Genomic DNA, 24531 nt, shown 5'->3' with positions numbered 1-24531 from the left:
TGGTTTTTGTGAATGCACTTGAAGAAACATTCAACGTTTTTTTGAAATTTTCCGGATTGACTGACCTTCATGTCTTAAAGTAATGATCGACTGTCCTTTATTTTACCAAATAGGGCTATCTTCTGTATACTACCCCTACCTTGTCACAACACAACTGATTGGCTCAAATGCATTAAGAAGAAAATAAATTCCACAAATGAACTTTTAACAAGGCACACCTGTTAATTGAAATGTATTTCAGGTAACTACCTCATGAAGCTGGTTGAGAGAATGCCAAGAGTGTGCAAAGCTGTCATCAAGGCAAAGGGGTGGCTACTTTGAAGAATCTAAAATATGTTTTGATTTGTTTAACACTTTTTTGGTTACTACATGATTCCATATTTGTTATTTCATAGTCTTCACTATTATTCTACAATGTAGAAAATAGTAAAAATACAGAAAAATCTTGAACGAGTAGGTGTGTCCAAACTTCTGACTGGTACTGTAGGCGAGAGTAGTGGTGCACGCGCTCGCCGGTCATGTACATGCACTGTTGTGGATGCAAGGTCCAACTCAGATCACTTCTGACACCAGTGTAATGAAACAGGCAGGGAGTGCGGCACGAACCATCAGCCTTCTGGACCATAGTCCCGCGGAAATTGACTGCCCTAAAAGCATGCTCAAGTGGGTGTCTATCCATGCTTATAAATCCAGGGTAGCTTCAGGATGAAACAATACTTCCCCTGGTTACTTAGCTATCTTGCACAATTTATGTGATCTTTATTTTAACAGGCAGGTTAGTTAAGAACAACTTCTTGCACAAAGAAACTATCATATTCCATATTATTTAAAATTCCCTATGTTCATACTCAACTAAAACAATGTGATGCATGGAAAAATAAATAGTATATCAAGAAATTATGAGAAGTGTTACCTTACATCCTTGCCAATTGTAGACATTGTCAATAGTGTACAATATAACTTAACCATCCCCTTTCCCTCTCACTCTCTTAGGTGAAGGACATCTCACTGGAGGCCACAGGAGCTTTGTGAAGCCAGCGGAACACAATACATGGAGAGATGACCAACCAATCACTGTTGATGAGGAGAGTGGAACCTCAACCCAGCACGTTATTGTGATAGAGGTTAGTGTAATAGTATTACATCAAAATTACAGTACATCAAATGTGGCCAGTTTATTTCAGAAAGGCTCCCTTCAGCAATTAATTTGCTTACATTTACATCCTTATTTATCAGCCGTAGGGGAGCTTGTGAGACTTCTTTACTACATTGTTATCCAATTCAACTCATGTACCGATAATAACCTCCTCTCTTCTTGTTTTAGTCTGCAGATGCAGAGGCTGCATGTCCTGAGGTCAAGCTGGAGAGGTCTGAAGGAGAGGAGGACCCACAGCACAGCAGAGACATCCAGACTGGAGCAGTGGCTGGAGTGGCGCCCCCTGTAGTCACGGAGGACCTCGCCACCGCTTCAGTGCCCCAGACCAGGACCGGACGCAGCATCACGGAGGTCAGTGGAATGCTGAACTCCGTCCTCAAGTCAGAGACAGACACGGAGACTTTAACTGTAACACAAAAGCTCTTACACACAGGATCTGATAACAGGTCAGATCCAGAGAGACTGGGGCAGGAAAGGCTGGGCTGTCCTACTGCTCCCGGCTCAGAGTATTTACTTTACGGTATTCCGAATTTGAGGAAGGTTTATTCCTATCGGGACTCAGATGACGCGTTAGAGACTGGCAATGATCTGTTTTCTTCTTACCCTACAGAGATGGGTTTAGAGAGACAAACTGATCTGTCTAGAGGGGACTGGAACCGGTACAGTAGTAGTGTACACTCTGAAGGTTGCCTAGATAAGCAAGGGGAGGTCATAGATGAGATGACTGTGAAAGTGGAGGGCGATGCTCCTCTGACATGGAATGTAGACGCGACTCACTTAGGAGAACAACACTCACAAGGCAGATATTTATTGGATTACAGGGAAAGCTTAGAGACAAATCCAAATGTTGTGACCCACTCCACTTTACAGGCGGTCAGGAATCGCGACCCAGTGTCCACGTTGATGAGGCCTTCTGATTCACACAGCGGTGTCCTTTTCGATCAGGTATTGAACTCAAACGACAGGGCTAGAGCCCAGGCTCAGGGAGGGGGAGCCACATCAGACAATAGTAAAGAGAAACGGTTCCTCTGCATGTTCTGTAACAAAGGCTTCAGCTGCCCCCAGAAGGCGGAGATCCACAAGAGGGTCCACACAGGGGTAAAATCTTTCAGCTGTACCCAGTGTCATATGCGCTTTGCCCAGTCCGGCAACCTGAAGAGGCACCAGAGGGTCCACACAGGGGAGAAACCCTTCAGCTGTACCCAATGTCAAATGCGCTTTGCCCAGGCTGGCCACTTGAAGAGGCACCAGAGGGTCCACACAGGGGAGAAACCCTACAGCTGCCCCCAGTGTGAGAAGAGGTTCTCCCACCAGCACCATCTGAAGATGCACCTGAATGTCCACACAGGAGAGAGGCCATTCAGAGAGTAACTACCTTAGGATACACCAGCAGAAAAAACATTCCACTCTGTAACATAAAAAGTAACCATTCCACTCGATAGCTTCTGATGTTTAGATAAAACCCTGCATTAAAGAGAAAGATGAATTTTCATTGTTGTCAGCATAAAAATATCCAGAGATGCATTAGGAATAACGAGAGTAACAGATTTCAGTGTTGAACATTCCTGCGTAAAATATTGCATCCAGGCATTGTGTGATTTATAAGGCATATAGAAGCTTAAAAAGTCTGTTAAATATTGTGTTTGTACTCTGTAGGCAATATGATGTTCACAAATGTCTATTTCATTACTTCCATTTAACTACTTTATTATTTTAACAAACAAGTTTTAAATGCACCATATGAAAACAACACAGACACATCTCAATCGGCATGATAAGGTGATATACCGGGAAAAAAATGAACACAAAATGGGACTTTTCATTCTAAGACTTTCATTGAGACTCTCTTTAGTATATATTACATCTGATTTTACCCTATTCTGCATACACTGACAGCGCATAACCAATATGATGCGGTCATTGCTGCCGGCTCACCTTACAGGCACCGCAATCGCTACTCCTTCCTCCTTCAAGGCACTCCGAATCAGAATCACCTTTATTCGCCAAATACATTTGCATGTACAGGAATTACGGAAGCCCTGAAACCCAAGGCGAAAAAAATTTATACAAATTTTACTCTTGGAATTATCTCATTTGAATGACTTAGTGTCTCGTTCTAACGACTTAGTATCATGTTTGAATGACTTAGTTAAAGTCGCATAAAAGAGGTGCTAAGTCATTCAAATGAGATACTAAGTCGTTTCAAGGAGATACTAAGTCCTTCAAACGAGAGAATTGTTATTTTTTTCTCATTAGGCCTCATTATGCAGTTTGTCAGACCATGTAATGGTTGCTTCAACCATTCATTCACTGTTTCTATTAATTGATATGATTGACAAGTTATTTGATAGTCTAAAGCATGGCTGCTTTTGAATGCCAGAGCTTGTATGTGGGCGAGCAAGGAGCAAAGCGTAATTGAGCAGATTTTTTTTGTTGAAATTTTGTCAGCGCTGTAACTGTACACAACTACACACTCTATAAGACTGATGTACTCTGGCAACCGATTGATCAGACTTTCTATAGGAGACTCACTACAAACTCCACAAAACAGCTTTTGGCTGTAATCAAACAGACTGTCACCAAGAGCATGCACAATGGTGAATAGAACACAGATTATTGTTGCGTAAAAACAGCTCCACACCGGTAATCTGCAGTCACTAAAATATTGTTTAATTATCTAAATCCCCAAAGGGACAGGACGAATCTTCTTTGCGATATCAGACCTGGTTTGGCAGAAGGCATGAAGATCTCTGTTCAGCTTCAAATGACCTGATTGATAAATATGCCGCTATGTATTGTGACACTTTTGTTTACCAAAGACACAGTTAGACATTTGTTTAACGTCTTCCCGCTAATAAAAACGACTCCACTCAATATTATTGTCCAAATAATTTGTGTGCACGTAAGATTTTTTTTCTTCTCCCAGTAGTTGGTTTTGACTATAGCTTGAAGTATTTGAAACAGCTGAATAGTAAGGTAATAATAGTTTATTATAATAACAATAATAAACTGCTACGACTGCATGAGGCTATAAAACTGCATGCCACAGGAAGTTGATCCCTGCAATGGGAGGATTTATTTTGCAACCCGTCCAACAAATCCATCCATTAAGCAAGGTTCTCGCATATCATCAAATTAATAGGTATTTGTCATCGGTGCTATTGAAAATCAGATAGCTTCCTTATGTTTCAGTAAACCATTAGCCAACACTTCAACGATTAAACAAAGTTTCATCATGAAAGTTTACTATCTCTTCATTTTATTTTGGTGATTAAATTGATTTTTCCCCCTGTTATTGTGAACTGTAGGCTATAACCTTTATAATTGAAGGCCTATCACAAACCTTTTTTTGTAGGCGATTCTGGTAGACTACTAAAAACATGTTGTTCACAGCCTATTATCTCGGATGTTCATTAATTTATTGGTGATGGATACTTTAACTGTTTGTTTAGGCTACTGTTAAAGCGCTCACATTGGCTACTTCTCTGCCAGAACCCGTGAGATAACTAGTAATTCCCTTATGATAGATATCATGTTACCTCCTTACACATAGGTGGCGCGTCCATAAGGCTAGGCGAAACTAAGCTTTAAATTAAAGTGTTAAAGTAAATTGAATTGAATTATATAATTACCCAACTCCTGTTTATACAGAAATACATAAATAAAATAATTAAAAATAGGCAGCTAAAGCATGATTTGGCCACAGAGGATCATTAGCTTCTTTCAAAAATATTAGTTGTAGATGTTTTAAATCGTATTGCCTACAGTCAGAAGGAAAGGCAGCACAAGCTATTTGGGCAGCTCGCACAGCAAATACTAAGTAGATGATCGTTGAGTTGCGACTGTCGGTGAAAAGTAGAGGCCCGGCATATTGCAATATAAAAAAATGCGGGAAAAAAATGTTAGGAAAGCAAATGCCTATTGCTGTAAAGAGAATGCAATGAAAATACTCTCATCTGTCTTTTAGTCCGGGGCGCAACTTTCACTGTGCATTTTTGTTCCCCCCCCCCAGTTTTATCATTGGAATGTGATACAAAACGAGGCAATAGGGTGCTTTAGGACAATGCGGACGCCTCTGAGCGGTCTGGTAGGCTGTTTGGAGTGTTTATCTGACTGGAAAATAAAAATAAAAAAGTTATGTCTCTCCCACTTCTAAAACCAAAGTTTTCCCCCTGCTTTTAGTTATCAAAATTCTAAATGTAATTGAGCGAACAACAGTATAGCCTATCTTATTGGCATCAGCGGAGAGCATCGGCCATATCCCGGATAACTGCGCATATTCACACTTTATCATTGTTGGGTCAGTGCTACATGAATTTGTTTTTGGACAATAATTTCCTCCTCCAGTTTAGATGGACGTCATATTCTATTTGTGTCTCCACTTCTCGTATGGTCTATTATATGGATAACGTCGTTTTTATTGATCTGTTTGTCAGTGTCAGCAGTATTAAAACGATTTTGTTTATGTCTCCAGTCATATAAAGTGTTGTAGAATTGCATGAAATGTTTTTCCTGTGCAACGAAAGAAGAAATGTTTCTGATATAGGCTAGCCTATAGCCTCGGCCTACTCTACGCTGTACGCTCTCAACCATGCATTGAACGACAAGGTGCGAGTTACGGGCGAGCCAGGGGGGGCTCAGCTCCCCAGAATGAGACGTTAGCTCCCCTAAATGCAACAAAAGTCAAACTTGGGGGGGTCTCTAAATAATGCTAATTTAACCATTGTCCTATTAGTTTAAAATGTAGTAGTAAATATGTTTTACAGTGGTAAATATTATAATAAAAGCTTCCAAATGAAACTAACTCCCCCACCTCTTTGTCATGATTTAAACCGTTTAAGGTAGCCTAGTGGTTAGAGCGTTGGGCCAAGTAATGGAAAGGTTGCTGGTTTGAATCCCCGAGCCGACAAAGCTCTGTTGATGTGTCCTTGAGCAAGGCACTTAACCCTTATTGCTCCTGTAAGTCCCAGAGCATCTGCTAAATGACTAAAATGTAAACGTATGTAGCGGCGCTGTCCACTAAATAGTGCTGAATTTTGGCCTTTACTCGTAGATTTTCCTTCGTACTTCCTCATTTTCGCCATTTGTTTGCCATGCGTCCTTGATTGTTTTAAAGTCACCATTGGCCTCATATTGAAATCCCTGAGCGGTTTTCTTCCTCTGTGCCAACTAAGTTTGGAAGGACGCCTTTATCTTTGTAATGACTAGGTGTATTGATACACCATCCAAAGTGTAATTAACCTGTTGGGGCTAGGGGGCAGTATTTGCACGGCCGGATAAAAACGTACCTGATTTAAACTGGTTACTACTCTTGCCCAGAAACGAGAATATGCATATAATTAGTAGATTTGGATAGAAAACACTCTAAAGTTTCTAAAACTGTTTGAATGGTGTTTGTGAGTATAACAGAACTCATATGGCAGGCCAAAACCTGAGAAGATTCCATACAGGAAGTGCCCTGTCTGACAATTTGTTCTCCTTCTGTGGCATCTCTATCGAAAATACAGCATCTCTGCTGTAACGTGACATTTTCTAAGGCTTCCATTGGCTCTCAGAAGGCGCCAGAAAGTGTAATGGGGTGTCTGCAGTCTCTGGGCTAAGTACAGCAGCTCTGTTTGTTACTGGACAGGCTGAGGACAGTGACACTGGAGATGCGCGTTCATGAGAATTCTCCATGTTTTTCTTTCAGCCTTTGAATGAATACAACGTCGCCCGGTTGGAATATTATCGCTATTTTACGAGAAAAATCGCATAAAAATTGATTTTAAACAGCGTTTGACATGCTTCGAAGTACGGTAATGGAATATTTAGATTTTTTTTGTCACGAAATGCGCTCGCGCGTCACCCTTCGGATAGTTACCTGAACGCATGAACAAAACGGCGGTATTTGGATATAACTATGGATTATTTGGAACCAAAACATAATTTGTTGTTGAAGTAGAAGTCCTGGGAGTGCATTCTGACGAAGAACAGCAAAGGCAATTTTTCTTATAGTAAATCTGAGTTTGGTGAGGGCCAAACTTGGTGGGTGTCAAATTAGCTAGCCGTGATGGCCGAGCTATCTACTCAGAATATTGCAAAATGTGCTTTTTAAAGCTATTTTAAAATCTGACACCGCGATTGCATAAAGGAGTTCTGTATCTATAATTCTTAAAATAATGTATGTATTTTGTGAACGTTAATCGTGAGTAATTTAGTAAATTCACCGGAAGTTTGCGGTGGGTATGCTAGTTCTGAACATCACATGCTAATGTAAAAAGATGGTTTTTGATATAAATATGAACTTGATTGAACAAAACATGCATGTATTGTATAACATAATGTCCTAGGAGTGTCATCTGATGAAGATCATCAAAGGTTAGTGCTGCATTTAGCTGTGGTTTTGGTTTTTGTGACATATATGCTTGCTTTGAAAATGGCTGTGTGATTATTTTTGGCAGGGTACTCTCCTGACATAATCTAATGTTTTGCTTTCGCTGTAAAGCCTTTTTGAAATCGGACAATGTGGTTAGATTAACGAGAGTCTTGTCTTTAAAATGGTGTAAAATAGTCATATGTTTGAGAAATTGAAGTTATAGCATTTATGAGGTATTTGTATTTCGCGCAAGCGAGCATCCCACCTTGCCCAGGGAGGTTAATAACTTCAAAATGCCCAAAAAGATATTCAGTGTCTGCGTTTTATAAAAAATGTTACTCATCTACGAATAAGTGACCTTTGTGAGGCATTTGAAAACCTCCTTGGTCTTTGTGGTTGAATCTGTTTGAAATTCACTACTCGACTGAGGGACCTTACAGATAATTGTATGTGTGGTGTACAGAGATGAGGTAGTCATTCAAAAATCATGTTAAACACTATTATGTGACTTGATAAGCAAATGTTTACTCCTGAACTTGCCATAACAAAGGGATTGAATAATTATTGACTAAAGACATTTCAGCTTTTCATTTTGAATTAATTTGTACAATTTTTGAGAAACATAATTCCACTTTGACATTATGGGGTATTGTGTGTAGGCCAGTGACAAAAACATCAACGTTTAATACATTTTAAATTCAGGTTGTAACACAAAATGTTTTGAACAAAGTTAAGGGAGTGTGAATACTTTTTGAAGGCACTGTATAGACACACAAATGACACAATCCACATACAGTATGTACATACCAGGCAAAAAGAAAATACAGACTACACTATAAACATCAGTCTAAACTACAGACTACACTATATGCCACGACACCTCAGTGGGGCTCGACGGCAGAACCAGCATCCTGGAACTACCCCCTCGATCCACCACTCAACTCAGCCCTGCCTCCTTACTGCCTACTTGGCTCTGACACCGCTCATTCCACTTCAGGCAGACTCAACAGGATGTCCACTTCTTCCTGCTTTCTTACTGTACATCAGCCACTGGCTTCTTCCTTGCCACTATTTCAATGCCAAGTAGCCCCAGGGCTCTCCAGAGTGATTGGCCAGCGAAGCCCCTGCAGCCGACCACAACTGGTAGATTCCAGGTTCTCCATCCATTCTGCTGACTCTCAAGGATGAGGGACTGGTATTTGAGCTTCCACTCATGTGACAACTCCATTCTCTCCTCCCAGGGCACTGTGAGCGTGATGAGGACCACCTGCTTGGTGCCTCTAGACCAAAGAACGATAACCATTGGTCAGACCTGCTTGGCAGGAGGAGAGCACATGCTCAGTCGTCCACATATTGTGCTGCTGGGTTTTTTGCCAACCCCCACGTCTGGAGGTTTGTTGGTGTGGGCAAAACATTGTACACAGAGCAAGCCAGAAACTTAATCTGCTGCCCTTTCATGTTCCAGATGTGTTGCCGGGTGAGTGCCCCGTCTCGCACGCTCTCTCGGCGTGTCGAGCTGCCTTTTTTTTCATGGCTACAGCTCTGACATGCCTTCTTTTTTCCTCAGCCTTTGTGACCTCCCTCTGCACCATGCCTCAGCACTCTGCTTTCTTCCAGCTTGACCTGGTTCTGCATCCCAGACCCAGCCTGCCTTGGTTTACCGACCAAACAATGTCAGCGTGTTGCAGTCGTTCCTCCACCTCTATGAGTGCTCTGCTGGCTGACCACTTGTGACCCGTTCTGACCTTGATCTCTAACCTCCAATCAGACCTCTCAAATCAAATCAAATGTTATTTGTCACATTCTCTTTTGATTTAACAAGGAGGTTCATCGCTGCAGAAATCTAAATGATTGAGAGTGCCCCCGGCCACAATACCTACCTCCAGCCTTTCCACTTTTGAAGCGCATCTTGAAGTTGTCGAAATAGCATTGGAGGAGCTTCTGGAGTCTTGCAGGTACATGGTCTTTGTGTGTGGTTTCCACCAGCTTGTGGGGTATGGTTCTGTAGGCAATGGTTAGGTCTAGCCACAGGACTGCCATGCCTCCTTGGTTATGCTTTGCGTCCTCGATCTTTGAGATGAAGCTTGTGTGTTCAAGGCAGCCGGACAGATGGAACTCTGCCCAAAGTCAAGAAGATTTTACCTTCCACATTGAGGAGTGAGATGGTTTGGAATTGCTTGATGTTTGTGGAGTTATCTTCTTTTGGAATGAAACAGCCCTCAGCAACTAGCCAACTTTCTGCAAGATAGTTTTTCCTCCATCCCACTTTCAGCAGCCTTGTACAGAATACCATTAGGCTTTGGTGCTGATCTTCTCCTGGCCTTCTTGAGAAAGTAATCTCCTGCCAGCTGGGTTCCAACACCTCGAAGGGGATGGTGGCTTCATTGGTTTGATGAGTTTTGCCATCTCTTCCAGCTCCTTTTCATGCCTGGGGTCGCTGTGGACTCCACGTAGGTGCTCCTCCATCTCTTCCTTTGTTGCTTTGAGCTCTCCTGATCTTTTGTCCTCCAGGGGTTTTGATAGATACTGGAAGGGTAAAGTCATTCCTCTCCTTCATCTGCCTCCTTCTGTCACTGCGATGGTATTCAGCTCGGCACAAGGTCTTTATACGCTCTCTCAGATTGTCTCAGATGTCCTTCGATGCTGGTTTCACTCCCTCCCTTACTTGGTGAAAAGCCTTCTTCAGCCTCCGCAGGTCGCGTCTTAGGGTCGTTATATTCTTCAGACATCGGTTTTCTCTTGGCTTGATGTTCGTCTTGGATTTCCTCTCTTTTTTTTCTAAAGCTGTCAGCCCCTATGCTCCAGATGATAGTTGACATGGCTCAGATATTCTTCCCTACATCTCCTGCAAGTGTTACCTCCAGCACTTGATCCACGTCTCGGTCGAACATGTCCCATTCCTTCTTTGCTGACACATTAGGCCATCTTAAGACCGATAGGGCCTTAATGATCATGTACTCTTATCTCCACCCAGCACAGCCAGAAGAGGACTGGCTACCCCTCGGAGCCTAGTTCCTCTCTAGGTTTCTTCCTAGGTTCCAGCCTTCCTAGGGAGTTTTTCCTAGCTACTGTGCTTCTGCATCTGCATTGATTGGGGTTTTATGCTGGGTATCTGTATAGCACTTTGTGACAACTGCTGATGTAAAAATGGCTTTATAAAATAATTGTTATTGATTGATTTCACAGGCTCCTTCCTGGTCTCTCCTGTGTTGTTCTGTACATATTGTCTTGTATGTTGTTTGCCTTCCCTTTCCTGTTGGTTCTCTGTCTCCCCTGGTGCATCAGTGATGTTCCGATTTGCCACCCCTTGCCTGATAGATCTTCATACCCCTCTTGTTTTTGAAAATCTTTACACATCTGTAGACCCTAGATAAATTGTTTAGCTGTTCCGTTGTCGGTTGTCCTTTATGAGTGGTCATAACAGTGGTCTGTCCTGTACGTCGATCATCCTCCCCCGCTCTCGCAAGAGAGTGGTATCTTATTAGGTATCTTTCCATAGCGATTGATAGTGGGTACCTTCTTGGGAAGGTTGTGATTAAGCCTTCCAAGAAAGATATTTAATGTTATGGGAATATTTTGCTTCCACTGATCCTGGGGATCTTAAGGTCAATGGCATCACTTTACTACCAGGACATTTTATCCAACAACCTGGTTGCCTGAATTTAACCCCAAGCTAACCCCAAGCACATATCAAAATCCACAAAGAAATGGTTAATTGACCACAAAATCTACATTTTGCAATGGACTTGAACCTCATTGAAAACCTGTTTTTTGAATTGAAGAGGGCAGTCCATAAGCGCAGACAAAGGATATCAAGGACCTGGAAAATTATGCATGGAGGAATGATCTAATATCCCTCCCAATGTGTTCTCCAATCTTATAAAACATTTTAGAAAAAGGCTAAGTGTCGTTATCCTCACAAGGGTAGGGTGCTGGAGTATTGAAATAATTTTGAAACCTATCTTTTTTAGAAGAAAAAAAATTACTTGTTAAAAAATCTTTCTCTGAGCAATTCTGTTTGTATAAAATAATATAATTTTCCCAATTTTGGGAGCATATAATAAGCTCAGTATTTTAATTATTTATTTTATACAGTCTTTTTTGCTCATATTTATTAAGGGTGCCAATAATTTGAGGTGACTGTACATTTACATTTACAATAATTTTACTTGGTGAAATGGTATGGGACTCAAACGTTCTGGGGGTGGGTAAACATTCCATGTTGAAAGTGTGTTTATTACAGTGATGGGGAGAAATCAATACAGTTACATATTGCAATACATAGCACCTAAGTATCGTGATAATATCGTATCGTGACATCCCTGGCAATTCCCAGCCCTAGTTTATTATCTGTGTGTATGTACCTGAGGGAGTATATGTCTGTGTAATCTGTATTACCTCTCTTCCAGGAGGAGGAGGGTCTAGAGGTGCTGCTGGTGAAGGAGGAGGGCTGTGAGGAGGGTCTGGGGAACGCTGAGGGGACCATGGTCATGGAGGACAACCAGACTACACCTCCTCCTGAACCCACAGAGGAACCAGCTGAGCAGCACAGGACCACACACAGTCTCACCAAGGTGAGCCCACTTTGAACTACTGTCTGAATGATATTAGGTCAGGGCCCATATACACAAAGCCTCTCAGAGCAGGAGTGCTGATCTAGGATCAGTTTAGCCTTTTAGATCATAATAAATAAGATTATATGGAAAGATCCTAGATCAGCACTTCTACTCAGAGTCTTTGTGGATATGGGCCCAGGTCTTGATTAATTTTGATTTAAGTGTGGGACCATGCATTTGAATTATCAAACCATTAAAGAGTGTCGAGTAATCAAATCAACAGACACATTTGCATAGTATCACATCAGCTAACATGTTTGGGCAATGAGGGATTGCTATGAGTATTATGCAATCAGAAGATGTTCCATAGCAGGGTGCTTATATCAGCTTTCAATCCAACATCTTCTCACTCTGTATCTCTTACAGTCAGTAGACATGGATGATGGGAAGCCTAATCTGCTGATGGTCAAAGAGGAGACAATAGAAGACGGACCAAAGAGCATTGACCTGCTGAGTGGACTAAAGATGGGGGAGCAAGGTAAGGGAGAAATACATATAGCCTACATACAGTGCCTTCAGAAAGTATTCATACCCCTTGACTAATTCCACATTGCGTGTGTGTTGCAGCCTGAATTCAAAATTGATTCAATATATATTTTTTCTCACCCATCTACACACAATACCCCATAATGATAAAGTGAAAACATGTTTTTAGACATTTTAGAAAATGTATTCACACCCCTGCGTCAATACATGTTAGAATCACCTTTGGTAGCGATTACAGCTGTGAGTCTTTCTGAGTAAGTCTCAAAAAGTTTTGCACATCTCGATTGTACAATATTTGCACATTATTATTTTTACAATTCTTGAAGCTCTGTCAAGTTGGTTGTTGATCATTTCTAGACAGCCATTTTCAAGTATTGCCATAGATTGTCAAGCTGATTTAAGTCAAAACTGTAACTGGGCCACTCAGGAACATTCAATGTCGTCTTGGTAAGTAACTCCAGTGTATATTTGGCCTTGTGTTTTTGGTTATTGTCCTGCTGAAAGGTGAATTTGTCTCCCAATGTCTGTTGGAAAGCAGATTAAATCATATTTTCCTCTAGAATTTTGCATGTGCAGAGCTCTATAATGTCCCCAAAAAAACTCCCTAGTTCTTGCAGAAGACAAGCATACCCATAACTTGATGCAGTGGCAGCCACCACCATGCTTGAAAATATGAAGAGTAGTACTCAGTGATGTGTTCGACTTGCCCCAAACATAACGCTTTTGTATTCAGGACATAAAGTTAATTTCTTTGTCACATGTTTTACTTTAGTGCCTTATTGCAAACAGGATGCATGTTTTGGAATATTTTGTGTTCTGTACAGCATTCCTTCTTTTCGCTCTGTAATTTTGGTTAGTTTTGTGAAGTAACTACAATGTTGTTGGTCCATCCTCAGTTTTCTCCTATCACAGCCATTAAACTCTGTAACTGTTTTAAAGTCACAATTGGCCTCATGGTGAAATCCCTGAGCGGTTTCCTCTCCGGCAACTGAGTTTGGAAGGACGCCAGTATCTGGGTGTGACTGGGTGTATTGATACACCATCCAGAGTGTAATTAATATCTTCACAATGCTCGAAGGGATATTCAATGTCTGCTTTTTTTTATTTGTATCCATCTACCAATAGGTGCCCTTCTTTGCGAGGCATTGAAAAACCTCCCTGGTCTTTGTGGTTGAATCTGTGTTTGAAATTCACTGCTTGGCTGAGGGACCTTACAGATAATTGTATGTGTGGGGTACAGAGATGAGGTAGTAATTCAAAAATCATGTTAAACACAAGTATTGCACACAGAGTGAGTCCATGCAATTGATTATGTGACTTGTTAAGCACATTTTTACTCCTTAACTTATTTAGGCTTGCCATAAGAAAGGGGTTGAATACTTATTGACTCATCTTTTCATTTTTTATTAATTTGTAAACATTTCTAAAAACATAATTCCACTTTGACATTATGGGGTATCGTGTGTAGGCCAGTTACACAAAATCTAAATTTAATCAATTTTAAATCCAGGCTGTAACACAACAAAATGTGGAAAAAGTAAAGGGGTGTGAATACTTTCTGAAGGCTCTGTACAAATGACGTGCGGTGAGGTCTGTCCATATCAAAACTTTTCCATACGGATGGCATTCCCCTTGTAGCAGGGCTCCAAACTAACATTTTCCCCTGGTTTTTCAGTTGGTGGCACCAGGCCAGGATTTAGTTGCACCCATTTATTTTTGCCGCATCACGCAATATAAAAAATGAGTAGGCCTATCATCTTATAAAGTCATTCACAGTGCTTTATTAAAAAGTTTAATAGACTACTGAGATGGTATTCAATAAATAAGTTGTTTCATTCTTGTGATGTGATAAAAAATATTTTAATGTGCAATCTAATCCAGTGATTTTGATGCATTTTGGGTAGACACTTATGCTATTGTTGTCGCCAGTTGGAGGGTGTTTCCTCCGACACATCAATGCGGCTGGCTTCCGGGTCAAGCAAGCAGTGTGTCAAGAAGCAGTGTGGCTTGGCAGGGTTGTGTTTCGGAGGTTGCATGGCTCTCGACATTCGCCTCTTCCGAGTCCGTACGGGAGTTGCAGCGATGGGACAAGACTGTAACTACCAATTGATGGCATGATATTGGGGAGAAAAGGTACAAAAAAATAATTAAAGATAGGGCTCCAGAATTGTCATATTTTTTTTCGATAGAGATGAAGTTGCATCTTTCTGTGCTCTAATATCATAGGCTAATTTATTTGGGGCTAATTCACCACCTGAGTATGTGGAAACCCAACACATTAGCTAGATCACTAACTCTAAACATAATACCCACTCATAGTAGCCATGTATGAATCTAAAAGTACATTAAAGGTCCCAAAAAACATTGCAGTTGTAGCCAACCGTCCTATGCACTCGCAACGGCTAATGCACATTTTCCTCGCTCCATATCTCAAAGGCATATCAAATATCTTTGTAAAATAGTTGCTATTGAGCACATAATTGAGAGTTGAGAAGTATAAAGTATAACACTAAACCAAGGAATTTAAGTTCACCAAAGTGGTCAAACCTGGCTCTCGTCTGAACATTGATATTGTCCAGTATACTGTAATAGATTTGCCCCCTCTCTACACTGATTGTCTGTTTACTACGAGTTCCGCTTTCTGCCAGGCCCAGTTCATTGCCTTTCAGCTCGAACTGCTCATAGAAACTATCAAAGTCTTGTAGCTGCTGTTCCAGTGCTATCAGAGGTGGAAAAATTGTTCTCGATCAGCTTAGATGGAAAGCTACTGAGGATGGTTAGCTGACTCTATAGCCACATCTTTAATCTGAGCCTAGAGGAAAGTCTTTGTCCTCGTGCCTGTAGGAAAGCCAAAGTAATTACGCTACCCAAGAGTGGTAAAGCTGCCTTTACTGGTTCAAACAGCAGACATATCAGCTTGCTGCCAGATCTTAGCAAACTGTCAAACTGTTGAAAAAAATGGCAGTTTACAATTGAAGGAAAAACCAAGTAATTTAGTCTCCTCAACATGCTCAACAGCCACACCATTCATTACACGATTCAGCTGAGATCTTGAGATCTAGAACTTACGGAATGATTGTACCCAATACAATGCTCTTAGTTTTAGAGATGTTCAGGAACAGTTTATTACTGGCCACCCATTCTAAAACTTTGCATGTTGATATTCAATCTCCGTTGTTTATTCAATGCCAGATCTATCCATGAGCTGCCAAATGTCTTAAGAGCTACAGTATCTGGCTTTGGACGTGAGAAAGATTTCTCATGCTTGTTGAGTGCTATAGGCAAGTTGTTGGAAGTCGCAGTAACCGGCTCTTGTCCACATGCTGTCGCTGGCGGAAAACAGCAGGCAGGAGAAGCAGTAGTCGGCTGCTAGCTTCGCTGCCACAGTTAGAGCCAGTCTTTCCGTTGATACCACTCAGATTGAAAGGATTGTGTTATTTTCTGTCCCTTCCTTTGATGTAGGTCCCTAAACTCAGGTGTTGATCTTCCATCCCTTGTTTCGCAAGAAAATCCAACTTTGAAAACTGTTTCAGATGCAAAGTGTTAGTCATCCTGATCAGCTTACTTTAGCTAGCAGTAAAACGAACATAACCGCCAAAAGGCGGCAGATGACGTGTGACGTCCACAGGCAGGAGCGAGCTCTGTCTATACCCCAGCCTAACCCATTACTTTTTTCATGCCAATACGTATTTATTATTTGAGTGCAATGAAAATTAATGGGACATATTGACACATTAAAGGCAGCGAAGCTCTCTGCCTGCCTTTTGGCGTCCGTTAGCTGGCAGTATAAGGTAGAAAAACAGACCGCAAGTCATGTCAATGGCTTGCATTGAGTTTGGAGTTTGAAGGGTGGGAAAAAGGGACACAGCGAGGCTGCCTTTCTCTCTGGCCTACTTGGGCATTTTGTACCAGATCACTACACATTTGGGAAGATGGCATTTTCCCAAATGAAGGTGACAAGGCACTGCCTACCCTGAATGCACATCACTGTTACATACAGTAATAGATCTTCAATGGGAATAGTGATGGCCTGGCTATTATTTGTTGTTATTTTTCTTCATTCATAAAATTAAATCAATGCAACTTATGTTTACAAACAAAACACACCCGTTATAATGTATGAACTTGACTAAGTAATTGACAAAATAATCTCCATATATAGAGTTTTCTGACATTTTTTCTGTCTATTTTCTAACCTCTTCCTGCAGGTGGTTGGCTGGAGGCTAACAGAGGAGACTGGGGAGACATCATGGATTCCCAGACCCAGACTGATGCAGCCAAGGGCCCAGGGGACAACATCATTGAGCAGGCCAGGACCAGAGGTGACATAGTGGAGGTCAGTGGATGGGACAGCGTCCTCAACTCTGGGCTGGGGAACAACACTGTTAACCACAACCAGAAACAGACAGTCGAACACAAAACAACATCTGAATTTAGTCTCCATGACAACAGACTGGCTGAGACCAGGGCGAGGCGTAGATTTGGTCTGCGGGGACAGGGAGGTGACCATATGCGGCTGGAGAGAACAGACACAGACTCGGTTAGTGATGCTCCGTCCTGCTCCTATAGTTGTGATTCAGAGAGACTGATGGCGCCTCAGGTTAACCCCCTAACAGGTGCTGCCTTCAGCCTGCCTTCTATAGGATCTATCAACTGGAATATGGACCCTGTGACAACACAGACAGTCCCTGGCCTTCATCCTCCTCACACTCCTCTAATGTTAAACCAGACCTCAGACAATGCCAGTGCCTCAACACTAAATGGCTACACAAGCCCATTGACACGTGACAGTAGTAGAGACAGAATCAGTAAAGGTGGCATCGTCAAAGAGAAGCGCTTCATGTGTTCGTTCTGTGGGAAAGCCTTCAGTTTCCCCAATCAGGTGAAGATCCACCAGAGGATGCACACGGGGGAGAAACCGTTCAGCTGCCACTTGTGCTGGGACAGCTTCTCCCATTTGTCTAGCCTGAAGAGGCACCAGAGAGTCCACACAGGGGAGAAACCATACAGCTGCCCCCAGTGTCAGAAACGGTTTTCCCACCAGCACCGCTTGAAGATACACCTGAAGATCCACACGGGAGAGGGGCCGTTCGCCTGTACACACTGCGGGAAGAGGTTCTCAGAGAGGAGCTACCTCAGGATACACCAGCAGAAAATGCACACGGCCCATGTATAAAGTATTGTAACGTAATGTAGTACTAGCTAGTTTGTTTGTAGTTAATTATTTTGGTTGTGGATGTATAAGGAACTGGATGAGGTGAACTGAGGAAAGAATGATTATGACGAGGCAGAGTAGATGATATGGTGGTGGTTGGTGTGATGGTGGTGTCTGTAAAAATGCTTCACTGATGAAAAGGGACAACCCTGTCCCTTTACGTTGATATTGGTATTTTACAGAGAAATAATGATAGCGCCTTAATTCGTGTTTACTTATCATGAAGTAGTGAAGATGTGTGTAATGTGATGTTGAACCTTTTCCAAAGTCTTCTAAAATGTATTTGATCAAAGCGAGTCTACCAGTTTTAAAGAAAAGGTAATGAGAAGTTATTCTACTTGTCACATGTATCGTTTTGCATAATAAAAGTACTGTACTTTATGTTTGGTGAGTGTATGCCCATGTTGTTGAAATTAAATACAAAACAGACTCTGTGGTGGTGACTGACTTTTTGTATCATTGTGGGGACTGAGTGCCCCTTATCTCAGTCGAACCAAAACATTATAATTAATTCTTAAATCAACACATGGACATTTTTTATAATTCACTCCAATGGCTCCATATTGTTAGGTACACTATACAGTGCATTCGGAAAGTATTCAGGCACTTTCCCTTTTTCCACATTTTGTGAAGTTAGTCTTATTCTAAAATAAGTTTTTTTTTTTTTTTTAAATGTCTTCAATCTACACACAATACCCCATAATGACAAAGCAAAAACAGGTTTTTAGAAATGTTTGCTAATTTATTAAAAATAAAAAACAGATACTTTATGTACATAAGTACTCAGACCCTTTGCTATGAGACTCGAAATTGAGCTCAGCTGTATCCTGTTTCCATTGATCGTCCTTGAGATGTTTCTACAACTTGATTGGAGGCCACCTATGGTAAATTCAGTTGATTGGACATGATTTGGAAAGGCACACGCCTTTCTATATAAGGTCCCACAGTTGACAGTGCATGTCAGAGCAAAAACCATGCCATGAGGTCAAAGGAATTGTCCGTAGAGCTCAGAGACAGGATTGTGTCGAGGCACAGATCTAGGGAAAGGTACCAAAACAATTTCTTAAATGGAACAAGTTTGGAACCATCAAGCCTCTTCTTAGAGCTGGCCGCCCGGCCAAAATTAGCAATCCGGGGAGAAGGGCCTTGGTCAGGGAGGTGACCAAGAACTCGATGGTCACTCTGACAGAGCTCCAGAGTTCCTCTGTGGAGATGGGAGAACCTTCCAGAAGGACAACCATCTCTGCAGCACTCCACCAATTAGGCCTTTATGGTAGAGTGGCCAGACGGAAGCTACTCCTCAGTAAAAGGCATATGACAGCCCGCTTGAAGTTTGCCATCAGGCACTTAAAGGACTCTTGGATAAAACCAAGATTGAACTATTTGGCCTGAATGCTAAGCTTCACGTCTGGAGGAAACCTGGCACCATCCCTACGGTGAAGCATGGTGGTTTTTCATTTTTTAACATTTTTATTTGGATCTCTTTTAGTCCTCATTTGGACTAATCTTCCAAGAGGCCTTAAACATTAAAATACAATTTAGCATACGAACACATTTTCACATATAAACACACTGTTACAAACAGACATAATACACTAACATATTGACCCGATAAATACTCAGTCTAAAAATATATTGAATCTTCGTCTATTATAGTCCAACACAACATTTATATGTATTATATTTAAATGGTTTTAAAGTATTGTTTAAATGTATATATTGAGAGGTTTCTGGTTTGCTCAGTAAAATGTTCTATTTCTTTATTGCTCTAAATCAAAATGTTCTTTTGCCTATTTCTCTTTTCTGTCTAGATAACACATAGATGGTGGAAAATCTATTCCTAGTATTTACTGAATGTCTGTCTCTTACCAACTGAATACCGTTGTGAATAGAGTTTGCACGTTTTAAATTGTGTATATTATGAAATAAAATAAGCATGTTTTTTTCAATTATCTTGTTGATTGATGACCAACCAAGAGCATTGCGCATGACTACAACAGAAGAACCATATCCCCACCTTAAAACAATCCTTGCTGCTTTGTTCTGTGCAATCTGCAGCCTCCTAATTTCACTTTCTGATGCATTTCCCCAGACCACAGAACATTAGTTCACCTGACTCTCAATTAATGCTTGTGTTATTTGCTTAAGAATCTTTCCTGGTAAATATTTAGCTATCCTTCTGATCATGCATGCTGTTTTGATATTTTTTTTACATAGATGAGTTGTTTGAGGCGACCATGATAAGCAGTTGTCTAGCTGCACTCCCAGTAGTTTGGTTTCTGCCACTTCCTCAATTTGTACTCCCCCCATACTTAATTGTATCCCATGCTGTGTTGTTGGCCTTTTCTTAGTGGAACAGACCAACATAACTTTGGTTTCTTGGTGTTTAAAACAAGTTTTCCGGCAAACCCCCTCCCTGATATTCTCCAAATCTCCTTGTAAAGCTTGCCATACCTGTTGAACCGATTGTCTTGCTGTATAAATTGTAGTATCATCTGCAAATATAGTAGCTTGAGATACAGATAAGGCATAAGGAAGGTCGTTGGTATATATTAAATAAAGAAGTGGCCCAAGGCAACTGCCCTGCGGTATTCCACAGTTTAAAGCATGAGGGGAAGAAAATTAACCATTGATATAGGTGGACTGTTTCCTGTCAGTTAGATATGACTGTACCCAATTCAATGCTACCTTCTTAAAACCATAATGCATTCATTTTGTCAAAATTATTTCATGATCCACTAAATCAAATGCTGCACTAAAATCTAAAAATAGTACAGTCGTGGCCAAAAGTTTTGAGAATGACACAAATATTAATTTTCACAAAGTTTGCTGCTTCAGTGTCTTTAGATATTTTTGTCAGATGTTACTATGGAATACTGAAGTATAATTACAAGCATTTCATAAGTGTCAAAGGCTTTTATTGACAATTACATGAAGTTGATGCAACGAGTCAATATTTTTTAGTGTTTGACCCTTCTTTTTCAAGACCTCTGCAATCCGCCCTGGCATGCTGTCAATTAACTTCTGGGCCACATCCTGACTGATGGCAGCCCATTCTTGCATAAAAAAATGCTTGGAGTTTGTCAGAATTTGTGGGTTTTTGTTTGTCCACCCGCCTCTTGAGGATTGACCACACGATCTCAATGGGATTAAGGTCTGGGGAGTTTCCTGGCCATGGACCCAAAATATCAATGTTTTGTTCCCCGAGCCACTTAGTTATCACTTTTGCCTTATGGCAAGGTGCTCCATCATGCTGGAAAAGGCATTTTTTGTCACCAAACTGTTCCTGGATGGTTGGGAGAAGTTGCTCTCGGAGGATGTGTTGGTACCGTTCTTTATTCATGGCTGTGTTCTTAGGCAAAATTGTGAGTGAGCCCACTCCCTTGGCTGAGAAGCAGCCCCACACATGAATGGTCTCAGGATGCTTTACTGTTGGCATGACACAGGACTGATGGTAGCGCTCACCTTGTCTTCTCAGGACAAGCTTTTTTCGGGATGCCCCAAACAATCGGAAAGGGGATTCATCAGAGAAAATGACTTTACCCCAGTCCTCAGCAGTCCAATCCCTTTTGCAGAATATCAGTCTGTCTCTGATGTTTTTCCTAGAGAGAAGTGGCTTCTTTGCTGCCCTTCTTGACACCAGGCCATCCTCCAAAAGTCTTCGCCTCACTGTGCGTGCAGATGCACTCACACCTGCCTGCTGGCATTCCTGAGCAAGCTCTGTACTGGTGGTGCCCCGATCCCGCAGCTGAATCAACTTTAGGTCCTGGCGCTTACTGGACTTTCTTGGGCGCCCCGAAGCCTTCTTCACAACAATTGAACCGCTCTCCTTGAAGTTCTTGATGATCCGATAAATGGTTGATTTAAGTGCAATCTTACTGGCAGCAATATCCTTGCCTGTGAAGCCCTTTTTGTGCAAAGTAATGATGACGGCACGTGTTTCCTTCCAGGTAACCATGTTTGACAGAGGAAGAACAATGATTCCAAGCACCACCCTTCTTTTGAAGCTTCCAGTCTGTTATTCGAACTCAATCAGCATGACAGAGTGATCTCCAGCCTTGTCCTCGTCAACACTCACACCTGTGTTAACGAGAGAATCACTGACATGATGTCAGCTGGTCCTTTGGTGGCAGGGCTGAAATGCAGTGGAATTTTTTGGGGGGGATTCAGTACATTTGCACAGCAAAGAGGGACTTTGCAATTCATCTGATCACTCTTCATAACATTCTGGAATATATGCAAATTGCCATCATACAAACTGAGGCAGCAGACTGTGAAAATTAATATTTGTGTAATTCTCAAAACTATTGGCCACGACTGTACACCCACAAACCTGCCATTATCCACAGCATTGAGCCACTGGTCAGTCATGTCAACCAATGCAGTGGTAGTGGAATGGTTTTTGTGATAAGCATGCTGATTGGCTGTAATCAGATCATTCTTTTCCATGTACTCCCATATTTGTCTACTCACAATACCCTCCAATATCTTACTGAGTGAAGGGAGTAGACTAATTGGTCGACTATTGGCAGGAGTAATGGGTTCTTTGCTGTCTTTCGGAATAGGACACAGTTTCGCATGCTTCCATACATTTGCAAACATCCCCTTTTCCAGTGACCAATTAAATATATATTTAAGTGGAGCTGCAATCTGGGGAGCAGCATAGCGAAGTAAAACAAATTGTCCATAAGATCATAACCTGTAGATTTATCATCGGGTAATGACTTCAAATGGTTTAACACCTCCTATTGACACCATTTGTAGACTAAAAGAGCAGGTCTTGTTGCTCATAATATGATCATCAACCATTGGACAATAGCTTGTTTGGAAGAATGTATGTTTACATTATTGCTCAGTAAATTCATTTTCTTTGTAAAGAAAATCTGCAAAATGATTGGCAATGTCAGCTGGTTTTGTTATTGTTCTCCTGCCAACCTCCACACTAGATGGGCATGATGAGATAGATGTACCAAGTAGACCCTTAACTGTATTCCATACCTTTTTAGAATAATTTTTACAATCAATAAAAGCATTTTTGTAAAATATATATTTTTTCTTACGATTCAATTTAACTGCATAATTACGTAATGTTCTATAATTCTGTTAATCAATTTCTAGTTCTGATTTGGCTGCTAAGACTTTTGCCACATTTCTTTGAGAAAAAGCCTCACCCAGTTCATCATCAATTCATGGAGGTGGACGAGCCCCAACTGTACTCTTTCTTACTGGGGCATGATGGTCCATTACCTCAGTAAGCAAATCAATAAAACATTCTGTAGCGTGATTGAAATCATCCCCTAGATAAATCAGCTCCCAGGGTACAGCAGCCAAATTATTTTGAAATAGCTCATGATGAAATGTTTTAACATTTCTCTGGAACACAATCCTAGGGGGTTTCTTTGGAACCTTGGTGTTCATGGTTATGGTCACAAAATTATAGTCTGTCCAACCCACTGGCATTGATCTGGCTTTTAAACATTGCAATGGTATACTACAGAAGATCAGATCAATGCACGTGTCTGAATGGTGACCCAACTTAGTTGATGATCTAGTAGTATCATTAACCATTTGTTTCAAACCACAGTTCTCGGCATATCTCATCAATTTAATTCTATTCGAATTATTATGATCCTTCCAATTTATATTAAAATCACCCAAGATAAATACATCTCTGTTGCTATCTGTGGCCTGGTCAAACCCAGTGCATAAGTCATCCAGATAGGACACCTTAGAGCTAGGAGGTCTATACACACATCCTACCAATATGGCTGCCTGGTGAAGCAGATGTACTTGAGCCCATAGTGCCTCTACTTGACATACATTAAGGTCATCCCTCCTCTTAAAAGGTATATGATTCTGAATGTACAGTGCTACACCCCCACCATTCCTATTCCTGTCTCTTCTAAGTAGACTATATCCTTGAATGTTAATTTGCCCATCATTTACAGATGCATCTAAATGCGTTTCGGTCAGAGCCAAAATAGGAATATTATTTATGTTGACCAAGTTAAAAACCTAATGTATTTTGTTAGGAAGGCTACATACATTAACCTGCAACTGTTTCCTTGTCAAGTGGAGATCAATAGAGCATGTATTCATTATAGTTGAAGTTGTCATGATACACTACAACACAAACTCAGATTTGAACATTTAATTAATTAATTATAGCGAGGGAGTTACTCTAGAGTCCCGATACAATTGCCTGTTGATGTAAAGTTTATCCATCACCATGGAGACTCGTTGATTGGTGGCAGCATCATGCTGTGGGAATGTTTTTCAGCGGCAGGGACTGGAAGACTAGTCAGGATCGAGGGAAATATGAACGGAGCAAAGTACAGAGAGATCCTTGATGAAAACCTGCTCCAGAGCGCTCCGGACCTCAGACTGGGGCGAAGGTTCACCTTCCAACAGGACAACGACCCAGAGCACACAGCCAAGACAATGCAGGAGTGGCTTCGGGACATGTCTTTGAATGTCCTTGAGTGGCCCATCCAGAGCCCACACTTGAACCCCATCGAACATCTCTGAAGAGACTTGAAAATAACTGTGCAGTGACGCTCCCCATCCAACCTGACAGAGCTTGAGAAGATCTGCAGAGAAGAATGGGAGAAACTCCCCAAGTTACAGGTGTGCCAAGCTTATAGATTCATACCCAAGAAGACTCAAGGCTGTAATAATCAAATCAAATTTTATTTGTCACATA

General features: G+C 41.3%; 2 protein-coding genes across 3 annotated transcripts in view; one reads left to right on the top strand and one right to left on the bottom strand.

The window, feature by feature from the left end:
- The window catches only part of LOC106602437 (oocyte zinc finger protein XlCOF29-like), a 395249-nt gene that overhangs the window by 167713 nt on the left and 203005 nt on the right, over nucleotides 1–24531 (bottom strand). The window lies entirely within an intron of this gene.
- The window catches only part of zn214 (Zinc finger protein 214), a 31510-nt gene that overhangs the window by 2163 nt on the left and 4816 nt on the right, over nucleotides 1–24531 (top strand). The window contains exons 2-6 of one of the 2 annotated variants that reach the window (XM_045716210.1): nucleotides 994–1124; nucleotides 1325–1507; nucleotides 11921–12085; nucleotides 12494–12605; nucleotides 16822–16949. In XM_045716210.1, the coding sequence (XP_045572166.1) occupies nucleotides 994–1124; nucleotides 1325–1507; nucleotides 11921–12085; nucleotides 12494–12605; nucleotides 16822–16949 (719 nt within the window). Of the gene's footprint in view, nucleotides 1–993; nucleotides 1125–1324; nucleotides 1508–11920; nucleotides 12086–12493; nucleotides 12606–16821; nucleotides 18258–24531 lie in introns of those variants that run through there. The other variant, NM_001140338.1, reaches the window with a different exon arrangement.

The sequence above is a fragment of the Salmo salar genome, chromosome ssa04 (genome assembly GCF_905237065.1).
Source record: "Salmo salar chromosome ssa04, Ssal_v3.1, whole genome shotgun sequence".
NCBI lineage: Eukaryota > Metazoa > Chordata > Actinopteri > Salmoniformes > Salmonidae > Salmo > Salmo salar.
This window is presented reverse-complemented; position numbering and strand designations above follow the sequence as displayed.